Source organism: Orycteropus afer, unplaced genomic scaffold, assembly GCF_000298275.1.
Source record: "Orycteropus afer afer isolate SDZICR_OR568_19922 unplaced genomic scaffold, OryAfe1.0 scaffold00569, whole genome shotgun sequence".
NCBI lineage: Eukaryota > Metazoa > Chordata > Mammalia > Tubulidentata > Orycteropodidae > Orycteropus > Orycteropus afer.
This window is the reverse complement of record NW_006922156.1, coordinates 972,140-997,139: the sequence shown is the minus strand read 5'-3', so window position 1 is coordinate 997,139 and position 25,000 is coordinate 972,140. Positions and strand designations below refer to the sequence as shown.

Here is a 25,000-nt window from a genome sequence, read left to right as displayed (position 1 = left end):
GACCGCGAAGTTGCTGGGCTCCGACGCCGACTCGCACTCCAGCACCCCCTTTGTGCTCTCGTTGCTGATGGGAGAGCTGCTGGAGAGGGACACCAAGCCGGAATCCTGGCTGCTGGGCGGCGAGAAGACTGGGCAGAGGGAGAGAGACCAGGAGCAAGAAGAGCGCGTTAGAAGTGCGCTCACTGCAGCTGCGACCAAGAAAGCGGCCCTCGGCACCGCTGCTATTTCGGATCGCAATCCCTAGTGCTGTTTTAGAATTAAAAACAGTACTTCTGCACGGTGGAGCTACTTAACTGGAGGAGAAAATCAGGTAGCCCAGTGCCAGTTTTATGTCCATTCAAAAAAGGAGAACCTGCACAGCCTGAAGAATGTAGTCAATGTTACAGAAATGTACAAACAAATTGTTGGCCATGTTTTACCGTGTATATTTTCAACAACAACAAATACACATATGTATATATATATGTATGTGTGTGTGTATATATATATATAATTTATTTATTTTTTAAAGGCTGTTTCTCATTCTATGGTGAAACTACTTACCTTCACTGACCATTCCCCCGCCCCTTATGTAAACGATGCTAATGGCTCTTGTCCTGTCAAATGATCCGTCTGACAAATTACCCTAAGCAAGTCTCCACCCATGTGTTTCCACCTTATGACAGGTAAACCCAGTCTTTCAGTACACTTCATTCTACTGCTATTTCTCCTGGAATAGGGACACACTCATGGGGGGGAGGGGGACCGCATACATAGTTGAAAAAAAAAAGTAGTAAATGAGAGAAGAAATTCTTTAAAATACAAACCGTAAAATCAATCTGAGTTATAGCACACAAAAACAGAAGTCAGATAAAGGTTTCCAAAACAAACGTTAAGAACATTCAACTCTACCCAGAGACCTACTCACTGAGGATGCAAAAGTTAAAAAAAAAAAAATCTTTGCAACCCTCCAAGCCACAGTAGATACAAAATATAAGCAAAAGGGCCTCTGACCTTCTTAACCTTAGGCGAGCTGAGATCCACCCCCAGAACTCCCTTCCTGCCTGGCGTGAATGTAATTAAGGGGAAGCGCCACTGGTAATTTCTCTCCTCATTAACTTCCTGATTGGTTTCAGCCTCAAGATTCTGCCTCGCAGTAGTTTGTCACCAATTCCAAATGGCCAATCGTTAATACTAATGTTTGTGTAACTAACTGCCAGCATCTGCCAGGGCTTCTTGTACAACAATAATGGTGAAAGGGTACATTAGTGCTCCTGTGTTAATTCAGCCTGTGTTCATCAATAGGGAAACCTATGATGTAATTAGTAAACCGCACTGGGAGCTGAGTGCCGACGTCGTTTGTAGAGAACTGAAGCATAGTAGAAGCTGTACTGGGTCCTGATGTGTTTGCCATCAATACTTATTATGTTTGGAATTTAATAAGGTATATTACCATGCTGAAAAGAGACCTTTTTACAAGGGAACACTATTTACGCTTGTTACGGGACTGGAAGAGAAGGTTTGCCGCAGCTGGTGGAGCCACACAGAAATAAAAGAACAGAGCTGAGATGTGAGAAGCGGACCTTTAAGCACTCCCCTGGACCAAATTATTTCAGAAAGCCCCCTCCCTCAACATCAACAGATAGATGGGCAGTTTTGTATAGCTGCCTCAAGATCCAATAAGGAATGATTTGAAGACTTGGTGAATAAATCTACAAACAAACGAGGCAATTTCCAGACAAGCAATTCCTTTTTGATATTGATGTTATTTGTTTAGTTTCTAGTAACTTAAATAAAAGCAAGGGTATTAGTTTATAAGCTTTTTCAAGAAGCAAATAGCTATTGAATAGTACTTTATAGGGGCTAAAAACCATACATACACATGACCACATGTATAATCCTGACCTAAAAAACTGGAAACCTACAAAATCTGCAGCCTTCAGTTTATGCAGTTCATGAAGGCCTCTTATGCAACTTGAACTGTTACACAGATTTAAAATACCCTGCCAATCCAAGGTGTTCTATGAATTATGTGAACATATGTTTCCAAGGTTGGTAGACTTGGCTTTAACACCTCATTATTATATAGATCTGGCATCTACCAAGCACCTACTGGAGAGTCAAGAGTCTATGTACTCTACTCCCAGGCCCTCAAGCCAGTGGTAGATGTTTTTCTGTGTGGAAGCTATGGGGAAGCCAGTGAGAATTTACTGAGTACTATATATAGACGGTTTAATGAGGAACTTAAGCCTAAAACCATTAATTGAGAGAATGATTCTCCCCATGTCACTGGGGATGGAAGCTGCCTGGCCTGGCACTGGTCACCCTGGCTCACTGTTGGTCATTGCTAACACTGCCTCACCCTACCCTTGGCCACTACACTGAGGAACAACTGGCCACTGGACCCTCCTAATCTCTGAATCTAAGGCAAAGCAGCTGACCGTTGTCAGACTAATGCAGTCTATAAAAGCATAGGTAAGTGTTCTCTTGGAGTGCTTGGGTAGTACAAATGGTTAATGCACCTGTCTGCTAATCCAAAGGTTGGGGGTTCAAGTCTACCCAAAGGCACATCAGAAGAAAGGGCTGGGGATCTACTTCCAAAAAGCCGGCCATTGAAAACCCTATGGGGCACAACCTATGCTGACACACACAGGGTGACCATGAGTCAGAGTCGACTCCACAGGCACCTGGTTTCTAACGGTTGTCCCAGCATGTTCAGCACCTGGGCCTGCCTTTTATCTTCAGTTAGCAGCTGTCCTGGGAGTTTTTTCCCACTGGGCTGAAGATGTCTAAACATTCAGTGGACTTGGAACCAAAAAGGAGGGAGTGTTGGCCTCTTTGGTTTGATTTTTGCAGGCAGAAGTAAGAATGTCTCATCCTGAAACACTGGTGAAAATTCCTTCAACAACAAATTCTTCTGCAGCCAACCATAAAACCTAAAACCAAACTCACTGCCATTGAGTTGATTAGACTCATAGTGACCCCTCCTTGGATTTCCAAGGCTGTATCACTATGATAGTAGATTGCCCGATCTTCTTTCCAAGGAGTGGCTGGAGGGTTTGAACTGCCAGCCTTTTGGTTAGCAGTCAAATGCCTTAGGCACTAAGCCACCAGGGCTCCTAACCAACCACAGAATTTGGAAATAAAATCATGTCCAATCAATCCCATTTAGCAGACATTTAATGCTGCACAATAGAACTCTCTTGCAGAGAGGAACTACCTCACCCTTCCCAAGGAAGGACCTGGGGAATAGCCTTTTGCTGGCTTTCTTGTGCTTTGTGGGTATTTTCTTGGAAAGTTATCCTGGGACTTGAGGCTACAGAACATATAGGGTGTTTGTGCTCCCCGACTGAACTAGGGAGGCGAGGAGCATACTTAATGCATGACTGCACTCCAAAGAGGTAAATAAAGACATGGACTCAACAGGTTTTAAAGAATACCTATATTTTTTCAAGCATTTTGCCACTCAAAATTTAAACCCATGTTATTATTACTGTTTGTTCAAGGCTTAGCACTGTCTTTGAATAGCAGACGTGTCTGTTGAACTCATTTTGTTTAGCACCTCATCAAAGCTCCAAATGCACTGAAGATTTAGGAAGTATTTATCTGAAAGACTGATGTCATGAAATACAGTTTCTCAAGGAACCTTCTCCACAGTAATGCAGCTTCATTGAACCTTTTTTTTTTTTTTGGGGGGGGGGTGCACAGTAACACCTGATAATTTTAAGTCATTTTATATCAATTCAAAAGTCAAAGTTAAGTTATCCTTTTGTGTTTTCTAAATCGACTCTAATAGGCTCTGCACAGGGCTAATTTCAACTTAAAAGCTTTGACTTCATAATTTCGTAAAAAAACACTAAAGCTTAGTGTCACAGGGGAGGGGGGAGACACATCCGATGTTGGAAGCACTGGGAATTGGTTCAATCTTTCTGGACAGCCATCTAGTGACATGTAATAAGAACCATAAAACTGCTAGTACCCTCTGACCTGGTAATTCCACCCTGGGGAATAACCCAAAGAAAGAAAAAATAATTGGCCCAGAGATGCTCACCATACCATCATTTGCCTCTGTGAAGACTTTAGTGCTGTGCTCTTGCTTAGGGGTGGGGTAAGGTGGGGTGGGGGAAACAGCATTGGGGTTGGGGGCCAGCAGGCTGGCAAGGCAATAAACAACACAGGATTACACTACCCTGTGATCACTGATGAGTCAGGATCAGGTGGTCAGCAGTGGGTTTAGTTTTTTTGTTTTTGCCATCACTGATAGGCTCCCAGAATTGGTAGAAATGACTTGTGGGTACCCAAGTAGAGACTGAAAAGAAAGGCACACTTAGCCATCAGATCTTTCTTCTTCCCACAATGAAAGTGGGGTGACCCTCTGAGTCTGACCCCTGCTTGAACCAACAAGCCGGGTATGTTTCAAGTAGCCTATTTGTCCGCAGCAGCTAAAAGCCTTTCTTAGATTATTATTTTAAAATTAACAACAACAACAAAAACCCTCACACATAATCACTCTTGCCAATCCTAGCTGAACAAGAAAAGAAAAACTTAACATGATTTTGTGACGCTATCTAACCAGCAGTATTCTTTTGGGTGAATAGTATACACCGCCACACACACACACACACACACACACACACACACACACGATTCTCTAAGAAACAAAACAAAAACCACTCTAACTGCTAAATCTTTTGACATTGCAAAGACCCCTGACTTTTAACTTGAATGATCTGTTGGAAGTCAACAGACTGGAACCAATAATTCTCTCCCAGGGATGTGAGAATACAGGATATTCAAGCTTGAGGAGAAAAAAAATTCTTCCATTATGTGTTAAATGCTATTAAACTCCCACTAAGAAATGACTCAAAAATAGAAACGCAAATAGTATTCTTCAATTGTTACCACTCTCCTCCTAGATGCCCCAAAGCGTTAGTTTGCAGGTAAAAGTAAGAGCATCTCTTGGTAAAGCACTGATGAAAATTCCTTCAACAGCACGTTCTTCTGCCTAGTGATGACCATGGTGTTGGGAAATACAATCGTATCCAATCAATACCACTTAGCAGACATTTAATGTTGCACAATGGAACTCTTTGCAGAGGGGAACTGCTGCCCTTCTCACTAACATTTAAAATAATTAGAACTATCTCCGCCATCCTTAGCTTGGCAGGTCCAGCTTGTACTTTGAAACAGCATTAATTCTTGGCCCTCAGAACAAGGGATAAAAGGTGAAGGTATGAATGGTTATCTTTATCCCCCTGATCTAGCATGGATTAGCTCATTCTTTCCCACTGCATGCCTGCATTCTAGTTAAGAGGAAGGCTGAGCTGTAACTGATGTAATTAGAAACCACAAGCTGGCAAAAAAGAGTCTTTTATTAATCTCCCCCTATTTACTATACATTTACTAAAAAAAAAAAAAAAAAAAAAATCATCTTGAAACAAATAAATGTGTTTTTATTTCCCCCTGAGTGGAATTAAAGAACAGAGATGAGAGAGGGGCTATTTAGGATTACGCTTGCCTTGAAAATATAGCTTAACTGTCAGCTCTAAAATCTAACACCAATTTTGAGAGGCCAGTTCTGCACTTTGCTTTTGTCAAGAGAAGTGGCCACACCTTGGAAATTGGCATTCCTATAGATGGAATCAGGAGTTTTGGTGGCGTAGTGCCTAAGGCATCTGACTGCTACCCAGAAGGCTGGCGGTTCAAACCCACCAGCCACTCCTGGGAAGGAAGACTGGGCAATCTACTTTTGGGATCCGGCTCAATGGCAGTGAGTACAGATGGAATTGGTGTCTTCTCCTGGATATAACAATCACAACCTTTGTAAGCATGGGAAATGCCACATTTCAGAACTCTGTTGTGGTGGTGGTTGGCTTCTGTTGTGGTGGTGGTTGGCTGCTGTTGAGGTGACCTCTGACTCATGGTGATCCCATGTAGGGATCTCCAGGGTTTCCATTAGCTGAGTAGATTTCCAGGCCTTTCTTTCCAGTCCGTCTTAGTCTGGGAGCACCACTGAAACCTGTCCACCATCCTAGCAACATGTAAGCCTCCACTGATAGATGAGTGATGGCTGCACATGAGGTACACTGGCCAGGAATCTAACCTGGGTCTCCCACAGTAAAGGCGAGAATTCTGCCACTGAACTACCAACTCGGTGCTCTTATAAATGAAAAGTACATATTTATTACACACACAACACTCACAATATGCCCCTTTAATTCTCCAGATTAGCAGAAGCCTATCAAGCCTCCCTCTGCAGCAGATGAAGAGGCAGGGCGAACACTGGCTGGGGACCCAGGCTCACCCTCTGGTCTACTCTTGCTGCAGACTAGCTTTCTGACAGCTTGAGGAATTAGGGAGGTCCTGCATGGTGCAAACAGTTCACTTGCCTGACTGCTAACCTAACAGTTGGAGGCTGGAGTCCACTCAGAGGTACTTGAAAAGACAGGCCTGGTAATCTACTTCCAAAACAGCAGCCAGTGAAAACCTGACAGAGCACAGTTCTACTCTGGCACACGTGGGGTCGCCATGAGTTGAAGTCGACTCAATGGTACCTGGTTGGTTTTTTCTAGGTTTTCTATTCATGCCAGGCCAAAGAATGTCCCTTTTAGAGAGAACTGGGAACCAGGAATACATGTTCACTCCATCTGAGGCCTATGTAACAGAAAATGTTACATGCAGAAGGCAAAATAGTCTGTTCCTAACCTGGGCAACAGGTCCCTTGTCACATAAGCTCTGCCTTTTTAATTTTTTAAGAGGGGTGTAAAGATAGCTGGGGTTCAAATCAAAACAAACAGCAGTGTGTTCGTGGAAAATAACGTTATTATCATCCAGCGATCAAGCCACCCTGCAGACAGTGGTATTTGGAGCCAGAAGCACCCCTTGATTTTGAATCTACTGGACACAGGCTTTGATGTTCCCAAAGAAGTAAGGGTCTGGAGCTATCAAGCTACAATTAGTGTCTCCCCAGAATCTTGACAGAATGAGGGCCCTGAGGTCCAGAGAGTGCCAGAAGCTTCCTCCTTGTGCAAATGCAACAGAGCAGAAGGGTTAGGCATGTGGGCCCTGCAGTCTGCTGTCTCTTACTAATTGCAGCCCTCAAACAAGTCCCTTGACCTCTTTATGCCTCAGTTTCCTCATCTGTGAAATGGGCACAGGGTAGAGTACTTTGGATGGGTCTACCAAAGCATTAGGGCCCCAACAAACCTGATACAGCAAAAAGCGCACATCACAGGAGTGCAAATAGCATCAAGTGTTACCACGTGGTCACCAGACATTGGCCTGGTGTCTGCAGCCTCTCAGTGCCAGATGTGTCTGAACTGAGTCCTATTCCTGGCATCTCTGCCTCTCTGATCCCCTGGCCCACCTCCCCTGCATCATTATCCCGAGTGTGGAAGGGGTAGCAGTCAAAAGCAGAAGGCTGTTTGTGATCGGGCTTATCATCTCTGTACAGGCAGAGTTTTCCCACCCCAGTGACTGACTACCCTGAGGAGGACAAGAGGGCCCAGGGCAGTCTGCAATGCGACTGGCCCAGTCTCAATGCCCCGCCTGCAAGAAGGCCACAAGCTCTGCCATCAGACATTGTTAGCTGTCCTGGCCCTGACCCATGGTGACGCCACGCACAACAGCACAAAACGCTGCCTGGTCGTGCGCCCTCTCCATGATCAGCTGATGAACAGACCCTTGTGATCCACAGGGTTTTCATGGACTGATTTTTGGAAGCAGATTGCTAGGCTGGTCCATCGTAGTCTGGAAGCTTCACTGATACTTGTTCAGCGTCCTAGTAACATGCAAGCCTCCACTGACAGACAGGGGTGGAGGCTGAGCATGAGGTTCAATGGCTGGGAATCGAACCTGGGTGTCCTGCATGGAAGGCGAGAATTCTACCACTGCTGTCTGAAATTACATTTTAATAAACAGCTTTGAGTCTCAGTTTTCCCAGTTGTAAAGGGAGGATAGTAATTATTTATCTCACCAAGTTGCTCTGAGGCTCAAGGAGAGGATGTATGACAACATATTTTGTAAACCGTAGGTGCTACACACTGGTTGTTGGTGCCATTCAGTCAATTCTATCTCATGGCGACCCCACGCGACAGAACAGAACTACACCATAGGAAGTCGACTGCCACATCTTTCTCCTGTGGAGCGGCTGATGGGCTCAAACCACCAAACTGGTTGGCACTTAACCACTGAGCCACCAGGGCTCCTTACACACTTGTTAGTCATTACTTCTCTATCCTCTCTCCCTGGCCAGAGCTGGTATGCTTCTCTAGAATAAAACTGTGACTTAATCATCTGTCCTCCACTGTCTAAGACAGAAAACCATGAAATTAGTAGGGGTTTTATTAAACATTTGCTGGGATTGAAAAAGAAAACAGATGCATGAAGACACAGCTAAACACCCCCGACTGCTCCCAGATATGTTTCATTTCTGATGTTCGGAGAGATTCATTTTATTCCTCCCATTTTACACAACAAAAACACAGGAAATGATGACGCATTCCAAGTGGAAATCTGAGCCTGTTATTTTGTGCTCGTTCTGCATTCATGTGCCGGATGTTGGTTACACCTAACATCTTCCGGCGGCTGGGTCAACAGGCAAGAAGACCTGATTGGGTCTGGCTCTGCCAGTCACTTTTCCTTCTACCGGACAGCCAGGAGAGCCACCTGGCAGCAGAAACAGAGACAGAATACAGAAGAGTAACAAATAGCAGGTAAACGGAAATTAAGCTGAAAATACTGTTGAGAACCATGCAGCACACACAGTAGGCATTTAATAAATGGGTGAATGGAAAGACAGACCATGGAATTTAGTCTTCATGAGACGTGCTGCAATTATCAAACAGGGTAACAGTCTAAAAAGATCCCAGACAGAGTGGGAGAAAAAATGTGGAACAAAATTCAAAAATGACCAGAATTACTGGCATCCCTGAGACTATGGCCCTGGGTTGCCCTTTAGGCCTAGAAATGGACTCATTTACATGGATTGGCTCTCAGCCCAACAGTAGAAAGAACCACATACAGAACACCTACCCCAGGCTGATGCACCCCTTGGGTCAATGAGCCATGAGACACCACAGGGGTAGCACTCACACAGTGGAAAAGCTGGACAATCGGAAATGCATAGATGAAAAGGGCGCAGGGAGGGGATGGCCACAGGGAGGAGGGGAGGAGAGTTTTTTATGGTTGGGGACAGTAATCAGGGGCCCTGAAGTCAGATGTGCATGAACTGTTGAATGTGAAACAAGTATGCTTTGGAAATTTGCACCCAAAGCACAATTAAAAAAAAAAAGAGAGAGAGATTTCAAGGCTAAAAGTAGTTTTGAGGATTTTACAACGCACAGGTTTCTGTGTATTTACTGCACAGCTACTCTATACAATAGAGTACACTGGGTTGTGCAAATGATGGACATTTTCACCCGCTAACTAAAAGGCTGGAGATTTGAGCCCACCCAGAGGTGCCTTGGAAGAAACGCCTGGAAATTTACTTCTGAAAAATAAGGCACTGAAAACCATGGAGCACATTCCACTCTGACACACACAGGGTCACTAAGTGTCAGCGTCAGTTTGATGATACAGTTTTTTTAAAACTCTATGCAAAGCTTGGGCACTAAGGCACAGATAGTATCAAACACACCCTCTGACATTGGTCAGACCAGGGTCTAAGGCCAGGCCAGAGGCAGCAGGACCTGTCTCTCACTGACCAAGCATGACCATGCTTCCGGGGGACATTGCAGAAAAACCAGCATTCAAAGTCCACATACAAGTGACACGTGTCCAACTGCAACTGCAAACCAAGCTTAAATATGTTCATGGTTATCCCAGAAACTAAGGCAAACCAGTCAGTGATGAGCTCCAAGTTGTCTATGGGACAGAATGATTCCCCATTTCATTCTGGGAAAGCTGTTTTCTCAGATATGAAAGGAATAATCCCCAAACCAGGCTGTGACACCTGCCATCCGAGACACTGGGTTGGCTATCTCCAAACATTGTGCAATGAGAGACATTTTGGAAAGTAGCCTTAAAGCATATTTGCTGTACACTAAGGAGAAAGTAGAAGGCAGAATCAGGATTGGAGGTAGATGCATGAAGAACTTTTGATATGCAGATGACACAACCTTTCTTGCTGAGAGTGAAGACGAAGATCAAAGACTACAGCCTTCAGTGTAGATTATACCTTAAAAATAAAGAAAACAAAAATCCTCACAACTGGACCAATAAGCAACATCATGATAAACAGAGAAAAGATTGAAGTGGTCAAGGATTTCATTTTACTTGAATCCACAATCAATGCCCTTGAAAGCAGCAGTCAAGAAATCAAATGATGTATTACATTGGGCAAATCAGCTACAGAAAACCTCTTCAAAGAGTTAAAGAGCAAACACGTCCCTTTGAAGACTAAGGTGCACCTGACTCAAGCCAGCATATTTTCAATAACCTCATACACATGTGAGACCTGAACAATGAATAAAGAAGACCATAGAAGAACTGATGATACATTTGAATTGTGGTGTTGGCGAAGAATATTGATACCATGGAATGCCAGAAGAACGAACAAATCCATCTCAGAAGAAATACAGACAGAATGCTCCTTAGAAGCAAGAACGGCCAGACTTCATCTCTTTGGACCTTGATCACACTATCAGAAGGCACCAGTCCCTGGAGAAGGATATCCTGCTTGGTAAAGTAGAGGGTCCGCAGGAAACGGGAAGATCCTCACTGAGATGGACTGACACAGTGGCTGCAACAATAGGCTCAAGTGTAGCAAGGGTTGTGAGGATGGTGCAGGACCGGACAGTGTTCTATTCTGAGGTACATTCTGAGGTATGAGTTGAAATGGACTTGATGGCACCTAACAACGACAAAGAAGAAAACATCACCAATGCTTCGACCTAACAGGTAGAGTATGGTGGAGAGTCCCAACTTTGAGGGATGTCTTGTTAAGGCTGACATCTGCCATCTAACGAAGGGTCCATTACCTGCTCAACTTCCTGGTCTCCCACTTTGGAGCCACATCATCTCCCATAAAACAACATCTGGTCTCTGAGATGTGCAAGTTTAGCTGAAGAGTTTTCAGTTGTTACTAGTCACTATTGTGCTGGCTCCAATTCATGGCAACCTTACGTACAACGGAACAAAATGCTGCCCAGCCCTGCATCACCCCTGCAATTTTCCACATATTCAAGTCCACTGCTGTGGCTATTGTGCCCATCCATCTCACCAAGGGTCCCCACACCCTTGCTGGTCCTCTATTTCACCAAAGGTAAGTAGGCTGATCTCTCCTGATAAGGCATCGAAAGCAAGTGAGTCAGACAGCGTTCTGCTGTGATCCATAAGGCTTTCACTGGCTAATTTTCAGAAGCAGATGGCTAGACCTTTCTTCATAGTCTATGTCAGTCTGGAAGCTCTGCTGAAATACCATTGGTGGCCCTGCTGGTATTTGAAATACCGGTAGCACAGCTTCCAGCATCACAGCAGTACGCAAGCCACCCCAGTACCATAAACTGACAGATGGGTGGTGGGCAGTTTTTAGTTCAGTCTCCTTTAAAAATATTCTGATACTCTGCAATTAAATGGATATAAATAACAGAAAGATCATGAGCTATTTCTCAGATGGAAGCTGTATAAAATTTGCAGTTTATAATTTGAAAATAAATATTGTGCCCCAAATGAATAAGTTAGTATCAGACTAGAGGATGATTCATTGTTTGCATTATGTAAATGGTTTTGTGTTATTGGCTAACACACTATTTTCTCTGAGAAGCAAATACTATTATTTCTAGTGGATGTTACATGTTGTGAGTTGTTGAGGACTGGGCTTCAACTAATGACGACGTTATGTGTAACAGAAAGATGGGTATGTTGCCCAGTCCCGTGCCATCTTTATGAGCATTCATATGCTATGTTCCATGCCACTGTTTTTGTTGCCTCTACTTTTTCAAACATGGTATCCTTTTCTAGCAGTTGGTCCATCCCAATGATGTATCCAAAGTAGGCAAGACAAGGTCTCTCCACCCTCATTTCTGAGAAGCATTCCAGCTGTATTTCTTCTCAGACTGATTTGTTCACTCTGCTGGCAGTCCACGGTACAGTCAGTATCCTTTGCCAACATTGATTTAAATGTGTCACTTCTTCTATTTTCTTTTTCACTGTCCAGCTTTCAAGTGCATTTGAGGCAAGTGAAAAGATTATGGGTTGGGTCAGGGGCATATTAGGCATCAAAGATTCTATTTTCTTCAAGGAGCAAGTACTGTTTATAATGGATGCTACATGTAAGGTGCAAAACTTCATCAGTGTTGGCCATCATACTATTCCAACTATTTCCTTCCAATTAGCATTACAGAAATTTAAGACTAACATTAATATTTTTCTCCAGAAAAGAAGGAAGCAAGCATAAATTCAGGACACATCTATTTAAAAAAAAAAAAAAAAACAGGTGAAATCAATCAGGATAGACAATTCCAAGCACGTCCAGACAAAAGACATGCTTCCTCCAAACCACACGGGCTATTTTACCACCTAAATCCCAACACAGCTAGCACTGATGGGTAAGGAGCTCAGATCCCTGGAGAGCACGTTTATACAGTTTGGGACGGTACTGGTTAAAGGTGAACAGAAATAAAGGAGTAATAATACAGACTCTGTGTCTTTCCCAAAACAGTGTTTCCACTTTGCATGAGACCCTAATAGCTAAAAATATTCAATATGTGTTACTTCTTTAAAAACAAACAAACATTTGTTTAAAATGCTTTCTATTCAATTAGTCTTCAGGGAAGGATCTCAGCCTCATGGGGTCTAATCTGTGAGCCATAGAAGGTATTCAGGGAATGCTTCTGTGCCCTCCTCCTGCAGGTGCTTACGGTATTGTCAACTGTAAGGGCACTCACGCTCCTGTTGGAACAAGTATTCTAGTTGCCTTCATTCAAGTATTTTCCCTTTCCTCCACAACCACAGCCTTTTCTGCAGGGCTTCTTGGAGACATCCCATAGTGTCTTTGGGGAGACACTCCTGATGGGCTAGTAGCACAGGGCCAACTTGGCTCAACTCTAAACTAAAGGAAGAAAAGCAAGGCTGTCAGGTTTTCACCAAACACAGGACACATCTTCATTAATTCTTCCTCCCTCTGGTCAGCAAATGGGTTTTTCTTTTAGAATTTTGTTTTTTGGTCCTTTTATACCAACCTGTTCTCCCTCCTTCTCCCCAACCTCTGACCTACCATCTTGTTTCTATTTTGTCACACCACACCTGAAGGAGCCCTGGTTGATCAATGTGAAGTGCTTGGCTGCTTATCAGAAAGGCGGTGGTTTGAACCCACCCAGCAGCTCCGTGATCTGCTCCTGTAAAACCCACCACCATGGAATTGATTCAGACTCTCTAGGACTCCATGTGACCAAGTATAACTCCCCCTAGGGAGCACTTAACCACTGCCCCACTAGGGTTTCCAGAGCTACCATACAACCCAGCAGTTCCAACTCTAGGTAGATAGCCAAAACTTATGTTATGTGATCTTCCAAGGAGGTTAAAACTTCCTCTTGAGTAGGTAGCAAAATTTGAAAAACTTCCCCAGAGGCATAGTCAGAGACATGAGCATTTATTCAGAAGAGAAACAAAAAGAATAGGGAGAGAGAAGATTAAAAAGATAAAGCAGGCTTACAAAAGTTGCTAGCAATTCAGCGTCCAGTGGCAGCAGACCCGAGTGGATCCAAGATGACTGCTAACCCCCTCCCACTTTGTGGGAATACTTATACCTGAGTTTGAGGAACTGTGGATGCAGGCTACGTGACTGGCTTCATTCAGACTTGGTGGCGTCAGTCCTGACTGGGAGGGGGCCCTGAGCAGTGTCCTACGACCACTACCTGTGTATGCTCTGATAAGACGCAGCCATTAGCAAGCTTTATTGGCTAACACTATTGTAAGGATGGGTTAATACATACAGGGAAGGGGGTTAATACCTGACAGAAGGGAACAAGGGAATACATGACAAGGGGAGATAGGGGAAATGGCTTGTAGTTACAAGCATGGCTAAACAAGATGGAGTCTGGGAGCCATTTTGGGGGGCTGCAGTTACTAACCACACAACTTGGAAGCAGGAACTCAGACAGGTATTTGTACATCAATGTTCACTGCAGCACTAGTCACAATAGCCAAAAGGTAGAAACAACCTAAATGGCCATCAAGATGGATGGATAAACACAATGTGGTCTGTCCATATAATGACATCTTATTCAGCCATAAAGAGAATTACAGTTCTGAGATGTGCTACAACATGTGGTAGCCGTCAGAGAGGTTTTGGAGAGACTGCTTTCAGTGTTTATTTAGATATTGATGATTAAAACACCACATTAATGAGAGGGACTCAACAGACACACAGGAAACCCATGGGAACCCAACAACGAGCAAATCCACATTACTCACGAGCACACAGGGAAGGAATGTTTACATCAAGTGACCGCACCGGTCCACAAAGCCTCTGCAATATCCAAGATACCTAGCTTTGGAAATCTTTGATGTCCTGGAGATTACCAAGCCTTATGGTCAGAGCTGCTTTTAAGAAAGAAACTTTCCAGCTTTCAAAAGTGAACAACAAGAGGGACAGAAAGTGCCTTGACTCACAACCCAGCATTTGGTCACAGCTAACTTTGCCCTATGACTGCTACTGCTGAAAGTATTTCAACAGGCACTGACTCCAACCACCATCCGAGGCCACCTTCCCAGTAAGAGCAGGGCTTTTCACACTCAGTTCATCTTCAGAGAAGGCTCTAATCAAATCTTTAACAAGAAAACAAGAGGGAAAGTCTGGCTGTGTATCGGCTGCACTCACGTGCAGGGAGAAAGCCATCAGATAACATTTGTGACCTCGGTGCCCTCAGGTGACCGACCGGCTACTGCCAGAAAGCAGGTTATCTTAATAGACACTGTTCTACCTGTGGAAATGTTTTCTGCAGTTACTTGCAAGCTTCCTGGGAGTCAGAAACATTATTTAAATTGCACAGAGTGTCAAGTTTACGTGCTGTCTGGCCTTTTGATAACTCTGTAATTTTTAACATCTAAATTTTAGAACACTATTTCCCCTCTCAAGACTAAGACGCTGGGAGAGTCCTCTCAGGTAGCCTCAGAAATAAGGATGATTCCTGTTGGTCCCCTTTATTTCTTAACCTACCGCAAGCTCTGTATCTCTCTTTAAGCACAAAAAGAGGTCAAAAACCCCCAAACCAAATCCACTGCCACTGAGTCAATTTCAACTTATAGGGACCCTGTGAAACAGAGTAGAACTGCCTCATAGGGTTTCCAAGGCTGTAAATCTTTACGGAAGCAGACAACTACATCTTCCTCCTATGGAGTGGCTGGTGGGTTCAAACCATCAACCTTTCGGTTAGCAGCTGAGTGCTTTAACCAATATGCTACCAGGGGCTCCTTTCAAAAGGAAGCAGTGGGTGTGAACTGGTTACTCATTTACCAAGCTACTGTCTGTGAGGTGCCTGCCCTGTTCTCGGTGCTGGAGGTTCAGCCTCTGGGTTCTCGTAAGGAAATCATCAGAGCCACCTGTAGTCAGACACACCTGGGCCCAAGGCTGGCAGTCACTTGCTAGTTAGGTGCCCCTGGGCCATCACTGAACAGCTCTGGATCCCAATTCCTCGTCCATTCAAGGAGAACAACAATGTTACATGTTCTTATAATTAGAAATAAAGTATTCCAATCATTGTCACTGAATTGTACACATAAACAAATGTTTAACTGGCAAATGTTGGGTTATATGTGCTGCTCACTACAATTTAAAAAAATGGACAAAACAAAAATAAATAAATAAAGCATCCACAGCCCTTTGGCTGAAAAAAGGCACGTGATTGACATGTGCCTTCCCTTGCTTGTCTCTTCCGTAGTAAGTAGTTATCTGCTGCCAGTCCTGACTCACAGTGACCACTCCACTCACAACAGGATGAAACACTGCCTGGTCCTGTGCTATCCTCACGACTGGCTGTGGATCAGACCAATGGTATCCACAGTGTTTTCAATGGCTGATTTTTGCAAGGAGATCACCAGTAAGAAAGAAAAGCAGTAGATCGCCTTTCTTCCTAGCCCGTCTTAGTCTGGAAGTTCCACTGAAACCTGTCCTGCATCACAGCAACACCAACCCGCCACTGACAGATGGGGGGTGGCTACACGTGAGGTGCACTGGCTGAGAAATGAGCTTGGGTCTCCACATACAAAGATGAGGAGTCTACCACTAAACCTCCAATGTTATTGCTGCCATGTGCTACTACTGAGTCCATTTTAACTTAGAGAGACCCCAGGGGACAGAGTATAACTGCCCTATAGGGTTTTCTAGACTGTCATCTTTACAGGAGCAGAGCACCACATCTTTATCCTCCTTAATGGCTGGTGGGTTCTAACCACTGACCTTTTGGTTAACAGTGAGTGCTTAACAGTTAGCACCAGCAGGGCTCCTTAAACCACCAGCACCTTTACTTGTAATACAGCAGATAAACATTAAGTGCTTACAGTATGCATCAGGGACCACCTGAGGAAAATGAGGAGAGAGGTGAGGTTTCTTCTCTATTACCAGTTCACCGGGCCCTTGGCATCACTCTGAGCTTAGGTCTCTAGTGTCTCTTGGCCCTCCCCAGTCTGGCTCTCCCCCATGCTGCTCCAGGACCACGTCTATTCTTTCAGGGAACTACTGCAAGGCCTTTGAAGAAAAGCACCCAATTAAGCTAATTTCCTCAAGAGGCAACTGTAGGCTGCATGCTTCTAACCTTCTCTAGGTATTTTCATTCTAGAAGATGACGCTTCTATAGACATGGCAGAGATGTAGTGTTTGGGAGCAGTGCAAGGTTCCATTCAGCTGTCGTCTATCCTGTACATGGGAATATGGGCTATTCGATGGACTGACTCTCAAGTTCCAATCTTGCTATATCAGGTTTTCATAATTTACAGAAAACCTGTAAGATGTATTCTTGGGGTGAGGTTATTGTTGATGCTTTGTCTGTGTCCCCACCCTATCATGGAGTCCCAGCTTTTCCAAGTGATCTGTTGTTGTTTGCTGTCAAGTCGACTTCAACTTATAGCAACCCCATGTGACACAGGAGCACTGCCTCTACACAGTTTCCTAGGTGGTAATCTTTAGGGGAGGAGCTCTGATAGCATAGTGCCTAAGGCACTTGACTGCTAACCAGAAGGCTGGTGGCTCAAACCCACCAGCCACTCCTCAGAAGGAAGGTTGGGCAATCTACTTCCGTAGTGATACCGCTTCACAAACCCAAGAAGGGGTCCCCTGTGAGTTGGGTCCAACTCGAGGGCACATAACAACAACAACAACAACAACAACACATCTTTAGGGGAACATATCACCAGGACTTTCTTCTGTGGTGCCACTGGTGAGTTTGAATCTCCAAGCTTTCGTTTAACAGCTGAGAGCTTAACCATTGCACTGCCAGGGCTCCTCAAAGTGATTCACCAGGGCAATCATCTCAAACCGATAATCTGTTTGTGTTTAATTTTGTCTTCCAGGAGTTTAATTAGAATACGATGTAGTCCTTATGGCTAAAAAGAAAACTATAGATATTAGAGGAAGAATACTATATAATAAAATTATGTTTCTGCTAACAGTAATGCTCACGTTTTCAAGCACTCCAATAGGTCCAGGTTTCTAATCAAGTATTTCTCAGATAATTGAATAAAATAAACTTTCAATGATTTTCATGTTACCAGCTATAGTAACACTGACCCAGCTAAAACTGACAGCACAGGAAAAGAAACAAATATTAACATTAGCTCATTCATGTATTTAGGAAGTTAAGGGGGAATATTTTTCAAAATGTTAAATAAACAGAGGTCATCTATTTATTTAAAAAGCACTTACCTAGAACCTTCTGTTTAAAAGCCAAGAGGCAAACAAATAACAAAGAATTTAGTTGGTTTTACTAAGCATATATTATTATTTTATCTAGACTATTTATTTTTAGTTATTGTTGTTGTTGTTGAAAATATACACAGGAAAACATCCACCAATTCAACAGTTCCACCAATTCAACAGTTTCTCCACGTACAATTTAGTGACACTGATTATACTCTTCAAGTTGCGCAACTATCCTCGTTCTCCTTTTCTGAATTACTCTACCACCATTAATTTTAGCTCACTGTCCCCTAAACTTCCTATCCAACTTTTTGTGTCGCTGCTGCAGCATGTATTATTACGTTTTTTCACATTTCCTTTCGGTTTGGGTGAAGGTCTACAGAGCACATTAGCTGCCCCTTCAATCACTTGCACACATTTCGTTTCATAACATTGGCCACAATCCTCTCAATGTAACAGCACTCCTCTCCCTTCCTCTCCGAGTTCCCCGTTTCTATTCACCCATCTTTCCTGCCCCTTCCTGCCTTCTGAGCTTGGTTTTTGATCAAGCGCTGCCCTTCTGGTCTCATGCGGTTGATTGTCCTGAGGGGCACGTTTCTCATGGGTGTTAACTGTGCACTTACAGGCCATTCTATCAGCATGTATTATTTTTGTGACACTGTTGTTGTGGTTACGTGCCTTGAGTAGGACCCGACTCACAGCAACCCCTCCTTGGGTTTCCAAGGTGGTATCACTACAGAAGTCGATCTCCCAACCTTCCTTCAAAGTAATATAAGAAGACAGCAGATAAAAGAAAACAGATCCTTGGATGAAAGTATCGTTCTCACTGGATCCTTAGGAGTAGGTGCTCTGCTGTGCCGAGTGGAGGTTGGGGAGCCCTGGAGAAATGCAGCAGGTGCTCCACAGGCTGGCCGACCCACCTAGGGCAGGAACTGCTAAGTGCTGACTTTGGTGAGCAGGATTGAGGAATGAGATTCAGCCCACGTTATTTATTAGCATCATTAATAATAATTGCTACCAGGCATCGCACTTTACTTCTCATGAGTGGGTATGGATGCTCTCATTTGACTGATGAACAAAATGGAGGTACAGCAGTCACCCTTGAGTACTGTCCTCTTTTAAAAAATTATGTAAGACCAAATGGACAACAACTCTTCCTAAAGCACAGCTTAGAAGGCTGTTGGGCAGGAGTTTCAGTCAATGGGAAAGAAACCACTAGAACAGAAACAACAAGATGGTAACACACTGTGAAGGATGTAACCAGCGTCACTGATCAGCACGTCTAGAAGCTCTGGAATGGGAACCGGTTTTGCTGTGTGTATTTTCATCAAAAAACAATGTAAAATATTAATTTTTTTTTTAAAAGGAGCTTCAGAGAGGGTAAAGAACATGTCCAAAGCCAAACAACGGCTGAGTGTCAGCACCAGGATCTGTAGCCAGAACTTGAATCTGTGCTGTTCCAGATCCTGGACACATCCTGGGAACTTGAATCTGTCTGCAAGGACCAGTAATGCTGTAATAGGTTTGCTGGATTTTCTCCTCATGCTGATGCTGCCCACTGCTGACTTGACCCAGGGAGCCCTCTGCAGTGTGCTTCCCTTCTTCATGTCACAGTTGTTGCCCGAGATCCCCTCCAGAAAGTCATGCTTTTGCTGCAAAAATGACAACTTTGAAGTTCATCACCTGAGTTGCAGCTTTATCTTCTGAAAATGAACCAGGGTAAGCAGCTACAATGGGATCCCCATTCCCACATCTTTTAAAGCATAGAGGATTCTAGTGATTTGGTGAAGTGAATGGCTGGGGGCAACTTATCTGCCTACGGCCTATGAAACCTGAGTGTTTCAGAAAATAAAATCAGAGAGTTGCTTGGTAGAACCTTGGAGTTTATTTATATATATATAATTATTTTTTAAAAATAATATATTATTGTGTTGTTTTTGGTGAAGGTTTACATAGCATTGTAGGTTCCCATTCAACAATTTCTACATAAGTAGCTCAGTGATACTGGTTACCTTCATCACAATGTGTGAATATTCTCATTATTTCCATTCTGGCTGTTCCTTTTTCATTAATCTAGTTTCCCTGCTCCCTCACATTCTTATCTATGTTTTAAAGTTATTATCAATCATTTGGTCTCATATAAGTGATTTTTTAAAGAGCACAATACTTATGGGCGATATCCATTATGTTTGTGTATCAATCTGTTATTTAGCTACAGGTGACTTCAGGGGTTACTTTTGGTTCAAGGTTTGAATAGTATCTCAGGGCAATAGTCTCAGAGGTCTTCCAGTCTGAGTTTGGTTTTGATTATGTGCCTTATTATACGATGAGTGTATGTGCATATCATCATGTAGGTGCATCCCTGGATTGTCTTTAGAAGCAGGCTCTTAGTGCATAGCTTTCTCAGCCCTGACAACAGAGCCCAGGGAGGGACTGTCTGTCTTGGGTTAGCAGGAGGAGAGGATGCTGGCTTTCACCAAGACTCCTGAACATCTGGTGAACCCCTCAAAACCGAAAACCATCGCCAATGACTTGATTCTGGCTCACGGAGACCCTGGGCATTACAGAGTAGAAATTTCCCACGGGGCTTTCTAGACTGTAATCTTTCGGGGGCAGATCTCCAGGCTTTTCTTTGGTGGCACTGCGGGTGGGTTCAAGCTGCCAGCCTGCAGGTTAGTAGTTGAGTGTGAGCTGTTATCACCCAAGGACCTACGGCATCTGACAAAGATTCTGAAGTGAAGCCACAGGATCTGGGAATTTGAGGGGTCCAATCAGAGCGAGGGTTCAAGGAGTCCTATTTTCCCCAGTAGCTCCATGGCCCTGGGAGAAGAGAGAGAAAGGGGACTAAATGCTCTTCTGAACATAAAGGCTTTGCTTTCCCTTTATCTGACTTGGGAATGATGATGGATACAAACTGTTAGGCACAGCACACATGGGACAAAGCAGGACCAGCAAGAGTGGGTGCCGTGGTGGGATCTGCCCCAGGTGGACACTCATCCCCACAGTCCCACAGCGGAAGCAGGAGAGGGCCGAGTCTTGTGCACATCCACCCAGAGTATTCTCAGGGTAGATAAGTAATCACCCAAGCCCACCTCATGTGACCTCCCATGAAGTCAGAATGGAGACAATGAAAAATGAACCAATTCACCCCAGCAAGCTCCAGCACCTCCCGGTCAGCAGTAGCAAGGGCTCCTGATACATCTAACAGAAATTCTGCGAGGGCCAGCTGGTCCACCATTTGGGAAATCAATCCATCAATGAAGCTAACACAGAGCCCAGCGCTTGCTCAGGTCCGAAACCCAAGTGACAGGAAGTGGTTAGTAGTACAATCATAAAATCAGGGGCATCCACAGGATTCTTCTTTAATGACTATTCTGTCCTTGAGCAAGTCATCTTAGCAGACTTCAGTTTCCTTGTCTACAAAGTGAGGGGATTAATTCCATGATGCTACGATTTCTTTAATCTCCATCCCCTTTAAGAACATCCTCAAAGTCCCAGTTAAGGGAGTACAAAACATAGTGCTTCCAAGGCAAGAAATGAGGGATGGTTCCTTACCTAATGGAGACACTGAAACCTTCTGTCAATAAGGGACTAAGGAGGCTCTTTCGAAAGACAGGATTTGGCTGCTAGACGGGAAGAGGCTCGCTCAATCAATCCTTCCATCCTTGCATTCTAGGACAAGTCACTTCTGGTGACAAACTGGCAGCTTCTACCTCATAATCAGAGGATCCTGGTGGCACAAGTGGTTTGCAAGTGGCTAGTAACCTAAAGGCTGCTGGTTCAAATCCACCCAGTGGCTCCTTCAAAGAAAGGCCTGGTTTATAAGAAAGATTACAGCCGAGAAAACCCTCTAGAGCACAGTTCTCTTCAACATGGTGTCACTGTGAGTCAGAATCAGCTCAGTAGCAAGGGGTTGGATGGGTTTTGGTCTCATCAAATGCTGATCATGTGAAAACTGTCACAGTGACCTGAGGTTAGAACGTGAGCAAACTTTTCACCACAAATTTCCTAACACTATGGACTGTTTGTTCTCTTGACTGGCTCGGACTGTGAATCTGTGAAGATCCCGGAAGAGGTTCAGGTGCTGCTGTTTGTGTGAATCGCAACTCCAGGCCAGTGTCACCTTGCAGAGGGCACGCCGGCACCCATCAGCACAGAAAGGAGCAGGTCCCCAACCTTTCCTACAAAAAAGACTGCCCGTATTCAGCCCCAGTGGAAATGTGATTGCCCCCAAGCCCTGTCACTAAGGGAGCAGGGTGGAGTCACCATCTCTAGTTTGGTGGCTTCTGTCAGATGAGAGTCCCTGGGTGCTGCAAATGGGTTGTGCTTGACTACGGCCCTAAATGAGTCCCTGGCTTAAGCCAACAGTTAAGCACTTGATTATCTGCTACAAGGTTAGGGACTTGAACCCTCCCCAGGACACCTTAAAAGACAGGCCTGGTGATCTGCATCCAAAAGGTCACTCTTGAAAACCCTATGGAGCAGTTCTACTCTGTACTCATGGAGTCACCATAAGTCAGAATCAACTCCACAGCAACTAACAGCAACAATCTGAAGGTAGGTGGTTTGAACTCACTCAGAGACACCTTGAAACAAAGTCCTGGCCATCTGCCTCTGTACAGCTCCCAGCCAAGAAAACCCTATGGTGCAGTCCTACTCTGTAACACATGGGGTCGCCCAAGTCAGAACTGACTTGGCGGCAACAGGTTATGTGCTATTGCTTTCTGGTTTTCTATTTGACTAGAGCCCTCATCAGGAGAAAGCAGCTACAGGAAATGAAGACCCTAGGGGCATCACCGCTCTCTGCCTATACAAAAGTGGGTGTTTTCTGGGGAGATTGACTGGACTCAGTACAAGGTGGCTGTTAGGATAGATGAACTACACTGGAGGCCTTGTCTGCTGCCCTGTGAGCCACTCTGTGCTTTTCTTGCAGAGACAGAAGGATGTGTAAGTGGACTGTAAATGGCCTACTCACCTGGTGTCACAGGTTCGGCTCTGGCCACTAGAGGTGTTCCACCTGTCTGATGGAAACACACATGGAGGCCACCCCGAGACTCCGTTCTCCAGACATTAGCAGGACCAAAGTGGATGTTCCACAGTATCACACTGGCAAAGGTCTGGGGCGAGTGGGACTTGCACACCCTGCAGTGCAGCAGGAAACGTAACTGGTGCAGCCAGGCTTGGCCCGTACTGAATGCAGGGCTAGCTGAACAGTACAATTCTTCTATATGGGAGACCCAGGTTCGAGTCCTGGCCAACGCACTCATACACAGACATCACCTATCTGTCCGTGGAGGCTTGTGTGTTGCTAGGATGCTGAACAGGTTTCAGTGGAGCTTTCAGACTAAGACTAGGAAGAAAGGCCTGGCCATCTACTTCTAAAAGTCAACCAATGAAAACTCAGTGGATCTACAACCAATCACTGAGATGACACAGGAGTGGGCAGTGTTTTGTTCCCTTATACCTGGGGTCACTGTGAATTGAGGACAACTCAATGTCAATTAACAACAACAAAATTAAAAATGTATGCTTTCTTTGCCATGCCCCTTGTTAGTATCCCTCAGATAAACACCAGCACATGTGTACAAGGAGACTACAATATTGTCTGTAACATCAAAGGAGGGCAGACAACATGACTGTCAATAAACCTGTTGCTATGGAGTCGATTCTGACTCACAGTGCCTCTAAATGACAGAGTAGAACAGTCCCATAGGACTTCCAAAGCTGTCACCTTTATAGAAGCCAACTGCCACATCTTTCTCCTACAGAGTAGCTGGTGGGTTCAAACCACAGGCCTTTTGGTTAGCAGTGGAGCAGTTAACCACTGCATCACCAGGGCTCCTTCATATTCTAGGAAAAGAAAAACCACAAATAACTGTTGCCATTGAGTAGATTTTGACTCATAGCAACCCTATAAGACCAGAGTTGAACTGCTCCACAGAGTTTCCTAGGCTTTAATGTTTATGGATTGACACAGTGGCTGCAACGATGGGCTCAGGTATAGCAAGAATTTTGAGGCTGGCACAGGACCAGGCAGTGTTTCATTCTGCTGTGCATGGGGTCACTATGAGTCACAGATGACTTGATGGCACCTCAAACAACAATCTTTATGGAAGCAGACTGCCACATCTTTCTCCCGAAGAGCTGCTGGTGGATTCACACTGCTAATCTTTCCATTTGTAGTCAAATGCTTTAACCTCTGTACCACAGGGCTCCTTGTGATTATCAATAAATAAGGAAATTAACCAATACACTACAATCCATTCAAACTGTGGACAAGTATGTTCTAGTTCAAAAGAATAAAGATGACCTATAAGTAGTACCACAAAAGTTCTCCAAGACCAACGACAGACTGGAAAATCCAAAGAGTTGAGGAACAATATGTTCACTATGATACTACTTACATTAAAAAGCCAAGCAAATTATGTCTTTCTACAGAAACACATGTCTTCATGTAAATTCAGAGCTAAGGGCATAAAAAAACAGGTATCAAAGGAATCAGAGTTTAGCTCTTGAGGTAACAGTTAAATCAAACCAAGGAATGTTGTTATCACGTGCCATCTAGTTGGACCCGACTCACAGCGGCGACTCCTTGGGTTTCCGAGGCAGTATCACTACGGAAGTAGATTGCCCAACCTTCCTTCTGAGGAGTGGCTGGTGGGTTTGAACCACCAGCCTTCTGCTTAGCAGTCAAGTGCCTTAGGCACTATGCTACCAGAGCTCCTAAACCAGGGAACAGTAGGTTACAATACAGTATGTATACCAAGATTAAACTTTTTGTCACCAATGGCATCAGAGTAGAACCATGCTCCACAGGGGGTTCTCAGGGGCTGACTTTTTGGAAGTAGATCACCAAGCCTTTCTTCTGAGGTGCCTCTGGGCGGACCTGAACCCCCAACCTTTCAGTCAGGAGCTGAGTGTTAACCATTGACAACACCCAAGGACTCCCACACCAATGGTGTAACTGGTAAAAAAAAAAAAAAAAAAAAAAGTATGTGTACTTGGAAAAGAAAAGAAAAACACTTATCAAGAACTATGCAGAAAATGAAAACAGGGGGCAAGATGGAGGACTAGGCAGAAGGATTGCACAGACCCTCTTCAACAAAGAAAAGGGAAACCAATTAATACAGACACAGAAGATAATCTTGGACCCCTGAGCCTTGAAGG

General features: G+C 44.3%; 1 protein-coding gene across 1 annotated transcript in view; it reads right to left on the bottom strand.

Annotated features, from left to right (window-relative positions):
* The window catches only part of DMRT1 (doublesex and mab-3 related transcription factor 1), a 139,399-nt gene that overhangs the window by 27 nt on the left and 114,372 nt on the right, over positions 1 to 25,000 (bottom strand). The window contains exon 5 of the mRNA XM_007955983.1: positions 1 to 128. This exon is cut by the window's left edge and continues 27 nt beyond it. Within this exon, the coding sequence (XP_007954174.1) occupies positions 1 to 128 (128 nt within the window). The remainder of the gene's footprint in view (positions 129 to 25,000) is intronic.